Below are 13,350 nucleotides of genomic sequence, written 5' to 3'. Positions count from 1 at the left end.
CCATACTTTCCAATGTGATTGCCGTATCTCCCACTGCCAGCTTCATTAGCGTACAGTTGCATCTGCTGATGGGACGTGATATTCCTCTGGGGGAGCTGTTTTTGGTAATACACACAGCTGAAGTGAATTTTAATTTATCGCTATTAACCACTTAAGCCCCGGACCAATTTGCAGCCAAAGGACCAGGCCCCTTTTTGCGATTCGGCACTGCGTCCCTTTAACTGACAATTGCGCAGTCGTGTGGCGCAGCTCCCAAACAAAATTGACGTCCTTTTTTTCCCACAAATAGATCTTTCTTTTGGTGGTATTTGATCACCTCTGCGGTTTTTATTTTTTGCGCTATAAACAAAAATAGAAAAATTTTGAAAAAAATGCATATTTTTTAACTTTTTGCTATAATAAATATCCCCAAAAATATATATTAAAAAAAACATTTTTTTCCCTCAGTTTAGGCTGATTCGTATTCTCCTACATATTTTTGGTAAAAAAAAAAATCGCAATTAGCGATTATTGATTGGCTGGCGCAAAAGTTATAGCGTTTACAAAATAGGGGATAGTTCTATAGCATTTTTATTAATTTTTTTTTTTTACTAGTAATGGCAGCGATCAGCGATTTTTATTGTGACTGCGACATTGTGGCGGACACATCGGACATTTTTGACACATTTTTAGAACCATTGTCATTTATACAGCAATCAGTGCTATTTAAATGCACTGATTCCTGTGCAAATGACACTGGCAGTGAAGGAGTTAACCACTAGGGGGCAGTGTAGGTGTTATGTATGACGTTATGTGTTTTTTTTATTGTAGGGGGCGTGGCCTGGCATGTGATGTCACTGATCACCCTTCCCTATAAAAGGGAAGAGACGATCGGTGACAGCCACACAGGGAAGCACGGGCAGAGGTTTGTTTACACAGACCTCTCCTCGTTCTTCAGCTCTGTGACCCGATCGCAGGATCAGGTACGCTGGTCCCGCGGCCACGGTCACGGAGCCAAGGATCGGGTCAGGAGCGCGCCGCCGGCGGCGTGCTCCCTGACCCACGGCTGGGCACTTAAAAAGCAACGTACAGGTACGTGATTGCGCCCAGCCGTGCCATTCTGCCGACGTATATATGTGCAGGAGGCGGTCCTTAAGTGGTTAAAGTGGTCTTATCTGCACTATCCAATATCAATATATCTGTATAGAGAATTTCAGCCTTGATTCACAGAGCTTTAGCACAACAATAAGTACTTTTATGTGACTGTGATTTTCAAAACTCAATAACTGAAAATAACAGACAATTTTTGGGAAGACATGTATCAGTGATGTAGCGGTTAGTGGCACAGTGGTGTAGTGGTTAGCACTCTCACCTAGGAGTAAAAAGGGTCACTGGCTCAGAACCCAACCACGACACTACCTGCCTGGAGTTTGCATGTTCTCCCTGTGCCTGTGTGGGTTTCCTCCAGGTACTCCGGTTTCCTCCCGCAATCCAAAGACATGCAGGTAGGTTAATTGGCTTCTGTCCAAAATTGGCCCTAGTATAAGAATGGGGACCTTGGATTGTGGGCTCCTTGAGGGTAGGGACCAATGTGAGTGTGCAATGTACAGGGATAGGGACAATTGTAGACACTCACTCAGGTTGAACTGGATGGACTGGTGTCTTTATTCAACCTTACTAACTATGTAACTATGTATCCTTTTTCCTTAAAGCGGGATTCCACCCTAAAGGGGAACTTCCGCTGATCGGATCCCTCCCCCCCTCCAGTGTCACAATTGACACCTTTCAGGGGGGAGGGGGGTGGAGATACCTGTCATAGACAGGTATTTACACCAACTTCCGGGCATAGACTCCCGTGGGAGTCTACGCCATTTCCTGCCCTGCCGCGCTGTCTGCTGGGGCACACACACGGGTCCTAGTGACAGCGCGGAGATTTCCTATTGCGCGGCACGGCTCGCGCATGCGCAGTAGGGAACCGGGAAGTGAAGCCGATTCGCTTCACTTCCTGATTCCCTCACCTAGAATGGTGGCGGCAGCAGCCGAGAGCCGAGCGATCGATCGGCCTCGGCTGCCGGCATCGCTGGACCCCGGTACAGGTGAGTGTCCATTTATTAAAAGTCAGCAGCTGTAGTATTTATAGCTGCTGGCTTTTAATAATTTTTTTTTTGGTGGAATCCCTCTTTAAGTGTTCACTTTGTGAACTGGGCATTATACATAATGTTTTCAGAAACCTGGAAAAGAAAGTGATACTAAGCACACACGGTTTAATGTACATTGCCCATTCTATTTCTGTATGGGGATGATGGCACTGTAATTATTTTAACCACTTCATCCCCGGAAGATTTGGCTGCTCAATGACCAGGCATTTTTTTGCGATTCTGCACTGCTTCCCTTTAACTGACAATTGTGCGGTTGTGCGATGTTGTACCCAAACAAAATTGACATCCTTTTTTTCCCACAAATAGAGCTTTTGTTTGGTGGTATTTGATCCTCTCTATAGTTTTTATTTTTTGTGCTATAAACAAATAAATAGTTATAGTTTTGAAAAAAACACAATGGGGGTTATTTACTAAAGGAAAATCCACTTTGCACTTTAAGTGTACTTGGAAGTAAAGTCACTGTAGATCCGAGGGGGACATGCAAGGAAAATAAAAAACAGCATTTTAGCTTGCACGTGATTGGATGATAAAATCAGCAGAGCTTCCCCTCATTTCAGATCTACCCCTTAAATTTAGAGCGACTGCACTTCCAAGTGCACTTGCAGTGCAAAGTGGATTTGCCTTTTGTAAATAACCCCCCAATATTTTGTACTTTTTGCTGTAATAAATAGCCCCAATTTTTTTTTTTTTTAAAAAGCTAATTTTTTTCCTACGTTTAGGCTGATATGTATTCTTCTACATATTTTTGGTAATATAAATCGCAAAAAGCGTACATTGATTGGTTTGCGCAAAATGTATATTGTCTACAAAATAGGGGATACATTTATACCATTTTTATTATTATTATTTGTTTTACGAGTAATGGCGGTGATCTGCAAATTTTTTTTTGAGACTGCAACGTTATGGTGGACACATCGGACACTTTTGACACATTTTTGGGTCGATTGACAATTATACAGCGATCAGTGCTATAAAAATGCACTGTTTACTGTAGAAATGTCACTGGCAGGGAAGGGGTTAACACCAGGAGGCGATCAAGGTGTTAACTGTGTTTCCTAGTGTGTGTTATATCTGTGGGGGGAGGGCACTGATTATAGGAGATGAGAGATCGTGGTTCCCACCTCTCCTCTCCTCACAGAACTGGGATGTGTGTCCTGTTCTGCCTCTCTCTGCCGCTCGGGCCGGGGGGTCATCGTGACCTCACCCCCGCTGTGCAGTGATCGCCTGCTATCCCGCTTAAAGGGGCTGACTTATAACTACAACGGTTCACGGGATTGTGCCGACCTGTCACAGTATAATGACGGTGGCTGGTCAGCAATTGGTTAATAAAAAAAAAATATCTAAGTATCTTTTTCCTAATCAATATACCCAAGCTGTCACGTGACTCAGATCTTTCCCAGCCTGTCTGCAGGGAAACATAAGCAGGAGGAGCCTCTAGTCCTCTGTTGCTGGTTATATGTTCAAAATAAAAAAAAAAAAAAAAAAAAAAAACAGCCTTTGGTATACAGAGGAAAAATAAATAATTATTATCAGTAATCTGTTTTAAATTGCAATACAAATATATACTGTATTTGCAATCAAATCTTTATTATTTTGTGGAAATAACATTGTGTGGGTGGGTTTCTCCCAGTCACAGGCTGTGTCACACCCCTCCAGCCTGTGTCTTAGAAAACCCTGTTTCCCCGAAAATAAGACCTAGCATGATTGTCAGTGATGGCTGCAATATAAGCCCTGCCCCCAAATAAGCCCTAGTTAAAGTCCTTGTAGGTCTTATTTTCAGGGTAGGGCTTATTTTGGGGAAACAGGGTAGGGCTTATTTGAGGAGGGGGTAGGGCTTATATTACAGCCATCGCCTACAATCAAGCTAGGTCTTATTTTCAGGGAAACAGGGTCGGAGGGAGGTGAATCCTCCATTAATCTATATGTAATATCCCACCCCCGCTGTGTTTAGATGATTAGTAGGCATGGAGGAGGAGGGAGGGAGTGGGCTGTCATTTACCACTGTTTGTACGCCCCCACATGTGTGACTCTATAGTCACATGGGCAGCTTAGATGTGATAGATAGGACATTCTCAGCATAGAAACTCACTGAAAACTGAGCATGTGCAGAGTTATCACCACAGCTATAAAATCCCTAGCTAGGGACAGTCACACCCTCCTGTCATGTGAATTGGACACCCAACCTTACTTATATCTTTTGGTCAGTGGTCTATTTAGACACATTTTGCATAAAAGGTTGAGAATAATCAACTTCAATTATTCTACCATTGAAATCAAACTCCAAGCTTCAGGCTCACTGTCATGGTCAGGGGTTTTAGGCTCAGAGACCAATAGCTATAACAGTAGAGGGGCTCCCACCGACCATCTGGAAAGGTACACAAGCAGGTCACCCCTGGTGGATGACACAGGCTCACCTGAGGTGCGGACTCTAAGCACTAACCAGTATTTCCCAGAGCTCCTGATTGTGTACATGGGTTTTGTAACATGGTAGTACTAGGTTGCAGTCCTCAGGATCACCCCACCAGAAGGTGAGCAAGCCAGGGTCCAGTAGCAGGTATAAAAGGTAGGGATCAGAAGTGTAGTCAGTAAACAAGCCAAAAATTGGTAACAAGTGGTTGTAGGTAGGGATCCAGCAGAACCATAGTCGAGGAGTAAACCAAAGGTCAGTAATGTGTGGTAGTAAGGATAAGGACAGTTGCAGGTACTCAAAAGGAGTAAAATATCAGCTGGAGAGAGCACAATAATCTGGCAAACAGGAAGTGCAAAGGGATGGCTTAAATCAGGAAGTTCCTGGGAGGAGTTCAAGGTTCAAGAGACACAAGAGACAAGCCAAGATTGCCCATAGAGATCAGACAGGTAGCTGTTCAGCATCTGCGGTGGCTCAGTAAGGAGAGATACATCTAGACACCACCGAGGTCAGAGGTCCAGACCTGGACTCTGACACCCGCTCTCCAACTGACCCACCTGGAGGTGCTCTCCAACAGTATTTTATGTTTCCTTTTTTAAAACATACTTTGTTTGGGAGGTCTTCAGGTTGATCACATGACACATGGGGTCTCTTTCTCTTCAGATCTCCCAGCAGTGGGCTGCTCTTAATGATGCAGATAGTATGACATCACTGTTGCTGTTTGGATTGATACCTTGTGAGTAAAGGGTGCTGCGGTGACAAACTTCATTCACAAGATTGTATCAGTCTTCCAGATAGATGGATGCTGGGACTAAATTAAAATGGAAGACTGGGAACATCTTGGAACAAAAACATTTGCTGCATGGGGGCAGCACCAGATAAGAGGTGGGTATCGCAGATTGAGCTCCTTTTTTACATTTTAAACATTGCCTGGGGGACATAAAAAATGGAATAAAAACCTGGATTGGTTTGATGTTAAAAAAAAATATATGGATGTACTTTGTGTCATTAAAACCTTATAAATATTTTTATGCCCGGAAAGCTAACATTCCAATAAATTATTTTTTTTTGTTTTTTTGTGTGTGTATTATTTATGTGTATATTTTATTGTGGAACAAATTCAAAATAATTTATTTATATCTTTTTTTTTTGCTTGTCTCAGCCGGCAAGGCTTTCGGTGCTGCAGATTATTCAGTGTGCGGTTCCCCGTTGGTGTCCAGTCGGATAGTTGGCGGTACGGATGCGTTGGACGGGCAGTGGCCCTGGCAGGTCGCTGTTTTAGGTGAAACAGCAGATGGAGAATATTTATGTGGAGGCTCCCTGATCTCACCAGAATGGGTTATGACGGCAGCGCATTGCATCAACCAGTGAGTATAACATGTTCCCTCTATAAACCAATTCTTCCATCGGGCACCAATCGTTCTGCTTTTGGGAAAAATGTTTCTAAAAATCAATCATGGACATATTTATTGACCCAGTGTTCATTTTAAAACTGCCAAGTGTGCCCAACTGATCATCACTGATTGCTTTATGTTAGATAAGGAAGAGGAGATTTATAGGGAAAATCATGAAATCATGAGCCGGTAGGGTCATGTATTTCCATCCCTTTATGGTCGGAATAGAGAGGACAAGGAAAGTGGGACTTTGTGTGAAGCACATGATAGCAAAAAATATAATACTTATGCCGCGTACACACGATCAGACTATCCGGCGGACTAAGCCCTTGTACACACAATCGGAGATTTCGACGGAATATGTCTGATCGGAGCGTTTTGTCGGATATTTCGACTGTGTGTGGTCTGCATCGGACTGTTTCCGTCGGAATATCCGTCGGACCAAATTTTCCAACTTGCCGGAAATATTGTCCGACAAAATGCTCCGATCGGACATACTCCGATCATGTGTAGAGAATTCCGATCGGACAAAGTGCCACGCATGCTCAGTTCAAATTCCTACATCAAAGCTATTGGCTACTAGCCTGAACATAGTCCCGTCGTAACGAAATAACGTCATCCCGTTCTGAACGATCGGATTTTCCGACAACTTTGTCCGACCGTGTGTATACAATAGTTTCGGACAAAATCCAACGGATTTGGTTGTCGGAATCTCCGATCGTGTGCACAAGGGCTTAGTCTGGCTTAGTCTGCCGGACAAACCGCCGGAAAGTCCGCCAAATTTCCAAACAAGCAGACCTGCCCACACACGGGACTTTTCCGGGGAACTTTTTCGTGGACAAGGTGCTTTGTCCCATGTTGAGGGCACGGTATGGCTCGGGGGGGGGGGGGGGGAGGCTCGCTCGTTCCCACCCCCTTTCCTGACCGGCCGGTTAGCGTGCTCAGATAAGGGTCTGATATGGACCTGGGGGGACCCCCATGCCGTTTTTTCATGTGTATTTTTAAATACACTGTTGAAAAAACCCTCAAATGTCAACCAAATACATATACTGTACATACAATGTGCAAAGAAAATAAGAAAAAAAGACAAAAAAAGCACCCCTTTTGGCTATTTTTTTTTATTTTCTTTTATTTTTTTATTTCCTATTAAAAAAAAAAAAAAAAAAACTTCAACTATCAACCAATTGCACAAACACAAACCATGCAAAGAAAATAAAAAAAAGGGCAAAAAAAAACATTTTTTTGGCTATTTAGATTGCATTTGTTTATTTATTTATTTAAATACATTTTAAATATGTGTAAAAATATATTAAAGTGCTGATGTGAATAAATATATGTCAGAAATAAATATTAAAAAGATAACTAAATAATATAGCTGCAATTATATAAGTGAACTGATACACAAAATAAATAGTTTTAAATTAATAATTGAGCTAATATTAACCTACTAATATTGCACAGTGTACCACCAAATTAAGAGAATAATTATGAACATATAGTGAACCATACAACATATATAAAATTCCTTCTGTGTAATGGTAACAATAGAGCAAACTTTTGCCACAGGTAAAAGAATATCACATTCCACTGTACACAAACCAAAGTCTCTGCCAATAAATTCACATATTTGGTACTAGATAATCAAGCCTTAATGAGTCTTCTGAGTAACAGATGGTTCATTCAGAGATTTCACTGCTGATTTCCATGGATGAACTTCCAACTTTCAACAGGCTTCCATAACATGAAAAACAAAGAACAAACAAGACCATTGCGCAGATAGTATAACGAAGTGATCCCTGTTTAGTTAGGGTGAACCTCACTCACCCTTCCCCATTCATTTTAAATAAGAACCATGAATTATCAACCAATCATACACACTGAAGACATGAAAACAGCCCCTCTTTTTGGCTATTTAGTTTTTTTTTTTGCTGTTGATCACATCATGTGTAACTACTGTATAATCGGCCATTGTGCAACAAAAACATTACTGAATAAATGTGTAAAAAATTATTAACATTGTGACCATTTTTTTAGGCTGAGTGGTGGTATTGCACCTCTCATGAGAAATGTTGGATTATACAGCAGATTTATTAAAAAAAAAATAATAATAATATATATATAATAATCAATATTGAGTTGGCCCGCCCTTTGTAGCTATAACTCTGCTGGGAAGGGAAGGCCGTCCACAAGGTTTAGGAGGGTGTCTATGGGAATGTTTGACCATTCTTCCAGAAGCGCATTTGTGAGATCAGGCACTGATGTTGGATAAGGCCGCGTACACACGGGCGGACTGTATGGCGTACTTAGTCCGTCATACAATCCGACGGACAGTCCGTCCTACTTTCGACTGAACGGACTTGACCACACACGGATGCACAAACAGTCCATCGAAAGCTTGCGCGATGACGTGTACAGCACGTACGACGGGACTAGAAATAGGAAGTCCAATACACAGCAAAGCACCCTTCCGCCGTGTAAATCCTTTCTGAGCATGCGCCATTCTTAGTCCGTCGAACTAGCCTACTGACGAGCGGATTGTCCGCTGAAACCAAAGTATGACGGACAGAATTTCGAAAAATCCGAAATACTTAGTACGCCAGACTGCACGCTGAAAAAGTCCGCTGAAGCCCACACACGAGCGGACTGTCCGCTGAAATGTGTTTCGACGGACTAAGTACGCCATACAGTCCGCCCGTGTGTATGCGGCATAAGAAGTCCTGGCTTGAAGAGTCTGCTCTAATCCACCCCAAAGGTGTTCTATAGGGTTGAAGTCAGGACTCCGTGTAGGCCAGTCAAGTCCCTCCACCACAAACTCGCTCATCCGCACTATAGTGCCAGAAGTATATATCATTTGGTGGAGGGGGGATTATGGTGTGGGGGCTGTTCTTCAGGAGTTGGGCTTGCCCCCTTAGTTCCACTGAAGGGAATTCTTAAGGCATCAGTATACCAAGATATTTTGGACAATTTCATGCTCCCAACTTTGTGGGAACAGCTTGGGGATGGCCCCTTCCTATTCCAACATGACTGAGCACCAGTGCACAAATCAAGGTCCATACAGACATGGATGAGCGAGTTTGGGGTGGAGGAACGTGACTGGCCTGCCCAGTGTCCTGACCTCAACTGGATAGAACACCTTTGGGATGAACCAGTGGCGGCCCGCCCATAGGGGGCGCCCGGGCGCCGCCCCCCCTCTCCCTAGGTGTAAAAAAAAAAAAAAAAGTAAAAAAAAAAAAAAAGTTAAAAAAAAAGTAAAAAAAAAAAACGTGCCCTTTAAGACATTTAAAAAAAAAAAAAAAAATGTCATTTAACAATTTAACATAGTGTACTGTGGCGCCGGTCACAGTGCACTATGAGAAGCGCCACGTCCATGCAATCACAAGATTGCATTCATGGCGCTTCATTTGCGGGTTAAAAACCCGCCTTGCGGCGCACAGCAGAACGCCGACTAGCTTCCGCCCGTAAAATCACTGTGATTCTACGGGCGGGAGCATTGTCACTCTTAGACAGGCAGTCACTTCTGGCTTTCGGCTGCTTCACGAAACCCGGAAGTGACGTAGGCAGCTCCGTTCCTTAGCCCGAGCGGAGCTGCCAGACAGTGAGAGGTGAGTCACCGCATAAAGGCTTTCTAGCCTCTACTTTGTGGAGAATGTTCGTGCATTTAGCTGAATGAATGCAAAAAGCTTTCACAGCCAGAAAGGTTTCCCCAGGCCAGGCGACTTTTGCCGTGGCCAATCAGAGAATGAGCTCTGAAGGGGGAACTCCACGCCAAATTTCTGAAAAAAAATTTGACGTGGGTTCCCCCTCCGAGAGCATACCAGGCCCTTAGGTCTGGTATGGATTCCAAGGGGAACCCCCTACGATGACATCAACCCATGTGACCAACCCATGTGACATCAACCCATGTGACACCGCCCCATTGTCCCTATATAAGTGGCAGCACAGCGCGTCCCTGGCATTCCGGCCAGGGAGATCGTCGAGGCAACATCTCCTGGAGAAGAAGGAGAAGAAGAAGAAGAAGAAGAAGAAGAACGGGCGGCGGCTGCGGCGGCAGAAGACCGGGCCACCGCCTGTAAAAGAGCTATAAGAAGGCGTGGTGGCCCGGCAGAAGAACTGAAGAGGGGGACAAGACCCCCGAAGTCGGGAGAAGAGGCCGGCGGCGAGGAAGAAAGCCGGGCTCCTCCGCTAGTAAAAGAGCTACAAGAAGATAGCGGAGGAGTCCGGCGAGAAGACCCCCGAAGACGGAAGACCCCCGGAGCTGTGCAATAAAATATTTTAACCCTGTGTTGTGTTTTTTTTTTGTACTTTTTTTCACAGGTGAATGGGTAGGGGTACATTGTACCCCATACTCATTCACATAGGGTGGGGGGCCGGTATCCGGGGGCCCCCTTATTAAAGGGGGCTCCCGGATTCCGATAAGCCCCCCGCCCGCAGACCCCGACAACCAACGGCCAGGGTTGTCGGGAAGAGGCCCTTGTCCTCATCAACATGGGGACAAGGTGCTTTGGGGTGGGGGGGCCGCACGCCCCCTCCCCCAAGGCACCCCCCCATGTTGAGGGCACGCGGCCTGGTACGGCTCAGGAGGGGGGGGGCCGCCTGCTCGTCCCCACCCCCTTTCCTGGCCGGCCGGGTAGCGTGCTCGGATAAGGGTCTGGTGTGGATCTGGGGGGGAACCCCACGCCGTTTTTTCGGCGTAGGGGGTTCCCCTTGGAATCCATACCAGACCTAAGGGCCTGGTATGCTCTCGGAGGGGGAATCCACGTCAAATTTTTTTTCCGATTACATAAGGGGCGTGTTTTATGAGAAGTGGGAGGGGGCAAAATGGTGGGCGGGGTCATTATGGGCGGGGTCTGGCGCCCCCCCATCCAAAAACTTCACCAGCCGCCACTGGGATGAACTATAGTGGAGACTGGGAGCCAGGCCTTCTCATCCAACATGTATTGCTATTTAAATACAAAATACACCAAAATATGCAATGGATAAATAAAGGAAAAATACACAGTTTATTTTTTCAAAGCATAATTCCAGTTATACAAAAAAAAATTTAACAGCCCATTAGAGAATAAAAAGGCAACTGCTGCAATATTCACCTTCAATCTGTGATGCCCCATACACACGGTCCCACCACAAAATCCATCTAATTTTGGCCGAAACCTGTCTTGCATACACGCGGTCGCACAAAGTTGTCAGGAAAAAAGATTGTTCGGAAGGAGGTAACGTACAACACGTACGCGGGACTACGTAGAGGCCAGTAGCCAATAGCTTTCACCTCCAAATTATTTCTGAGCATGCGTGGCACTTTGTGCGACGGAATTCTCTACACACGATCGGAAAAAGTCTGATCGGATTTTGTTGTCGGAAAATGTTAGATCCACCTCTCAAACTTTTTCCATCGGAAATTCCAACAGAAAAAGTCCGCTAGAGCCCACACACGATTGGATTTTCCGACAACATAATCAGATCGGACTTTTTCCGTCGGAATTTCCAACCGTGTGTATGGGGCATTACTGTTCCAAAAGGAACATATCTGTCACTAAATACTGTTTGCTCAGGCTTTCAGGTTGGATGATGGCTGGTATCGTTCTGTTCAGCTCCTCTGAGTGTATTCTGTCATGGACCCACCTCCAGCCTGTGATTGGGCAGTGGCGGAGAAGCAGCACAGTGATGCAGCCATTCAAAGTGCAGAATTATACACAGAATCTCTCAGCTCTGAAAATCAGGGGGCGGAGAGCTGAAGTTATCTCAGTCCGGAGAGCTGATTAGAGGGAAGGGACACACCCATCTTCATACAGCACAGGGACAGAGCTGAAGCTGTCAATCACAGACTGTGCCTTCCCCTGTCACCATTTTTCTCTTGGTGTCAGGAAAACTTGTCAGAAATGATTCATGCTGACAGCAGAGGAACAAAGTAAAAGACAGAAATGGCATTTAGTACTCCAGATTGAAACAAGTACACACTATAGAGGGATATGTTTTGTTTATATTTCATATTCTGAGGTTTACAACCACTTTAACAATCACCTTGCCTAAGTCCATACCATTGGGCTTGTGTACCTACATGCCATTCATAGAGAACACATTATAGGGAAGTTAGACACATTAATTTGATTCTGAAATCCATTGATAGTAATGATGTTGTACTGCCTTGTGCAGTAGATGGATCCTCATTTATACATGTTCTGTTCTGTTTTCTTTCTACAGTCCTATCCAGGTATCAAAATATAAAGTATATTTGGGTGTGCACCAGCTGGGTGTGATCAGCTCTCATACAGTTGTTGCTAATGTAAGCTTTATCGTCGCCAATGGTAATTATATAGACACTACAAGCCCTGGGGACATCGCTCTGCTGCAGCTGGACGCACCCATCACCTATACTGAGTACATCATGCCAATATGTCTGCCGTCTTCCACCACCACCTTCCCCTGTGGTACGGAGTGCTGGGTGACCGGTTGGGGTTCAAGACATTATGGAGGTGAGTCCATGAAAAGTGATTTCGCTCATTTTCCATACTAGAAAGTCACGTCCACCTTTTACACCCAATGCATCATGTTAATTAGAGATGGGCCACTCCGCCTGGATCAGGGTTTCAATCCTGTTGGAAATCCATGAAACTTAAACTTGGAAGTGAATTTTACTTATTGAGGCCTATGATGAGGACGGGTACAAATCTTGATGCTACATACTGGCTATATTCAAGCCTCATAGGAGCCTATTATTCTTGCATTGTGTAATCATATGGTATATAAGTCAGGCTTCACTTACAACATCCTTTGGCTCTCATGAAGAGGTGGTTTCCCCTTGAATAACATCAGCCATATTGGACCTAAATAGTTACATAGTTTGTAAAGCTGAATATAGACATCAGTTCATCCAGTTCAACCTGTTTGGGTCCGTATGTAAAGTATTATGCCCCTAACATTTCCCATATCCCTGTATATTGTGCTCAATAAGATGTCCATCTAAGAATGTTTTTAAATTAGCAATGTTCCCCCCTGTAGCCACTGTTTGTTGAAGGGAGTTCCACATCCTTACCGCTCTAATGCCCTGTACACCCGATAGCATTCTCCGACCAAAAAATCTAATTTTTTTTCCGAAGGATGTTGGCACAAACTTGTCTTGCATACACACAAATGTTTTGGAAATTCCAAACGTCAAGAACACATCGACGTAAAACACGTACAATGAGCCGAGAAGAATGAAATTCAATAGCCGGTGCAGCTCTTCTGCTTGATTCTGAGCATGAGTGGAACTTTTTGCATCAGAATTGTGTACACATGATTGGAATTTCTGACAACGGATTTTGTTGTCGGAAAAGTTGAGATCCAGATCTTAAATTTTGTGTGTGGGAAATTCTGATGGGAAATGTCCGATGGAGCCTACACCCAGACGGAATTTCCGGCAACAAGCTCCCAT

The 13,350-nt window shown here is 44.3% G+C and overlaps 1 protein-coding gene across 1 annotated transcript in view; it reads left to right on the top strand.

Annotated features, from left to right (window-relative positions):
• LOC143923406 (serine protease 33-like) overlaps positions 1–13,350 on the top strand; it is a 35,858-nt gene that overhangs the window by 12,470 nt on the left and 10,038 nt on the right. The window contains exons 2-3 of the mRNA XM_077447064.1: positions 5,708–5,912; positions 12,138–12,409. Coding sequence (XP_077303190.1) covers positions 5,708–5,912; positions 12,138–12,409 — 477 coding nt within the window. The remainder of the gene's footprint in view (positions 1–5,707; positions 5,913–12,137; positions 12,410–13,350) is intronic.

Source organism: Lithobates pipiens, unplaced genomic scaffold (assembly GCF_037356315.1).
Source record: "Lithobates pipiens isolate NorthernLeopardFrog02 unplaced genomic scaffold, aLitPip1_a1.2 Scaffold_22, whole genome shotgun sequence".
Lineage (NCBI taxonomy): Eukaryota > Metazoa > Chordata > Amphibia > Anura > Ranidae > Lithobates > Lithobates pipiens.
Note: the sequence above shows the minus strand (reverse complement) of the source record. Positions and strands in the feature narration are given on the sequence as shown.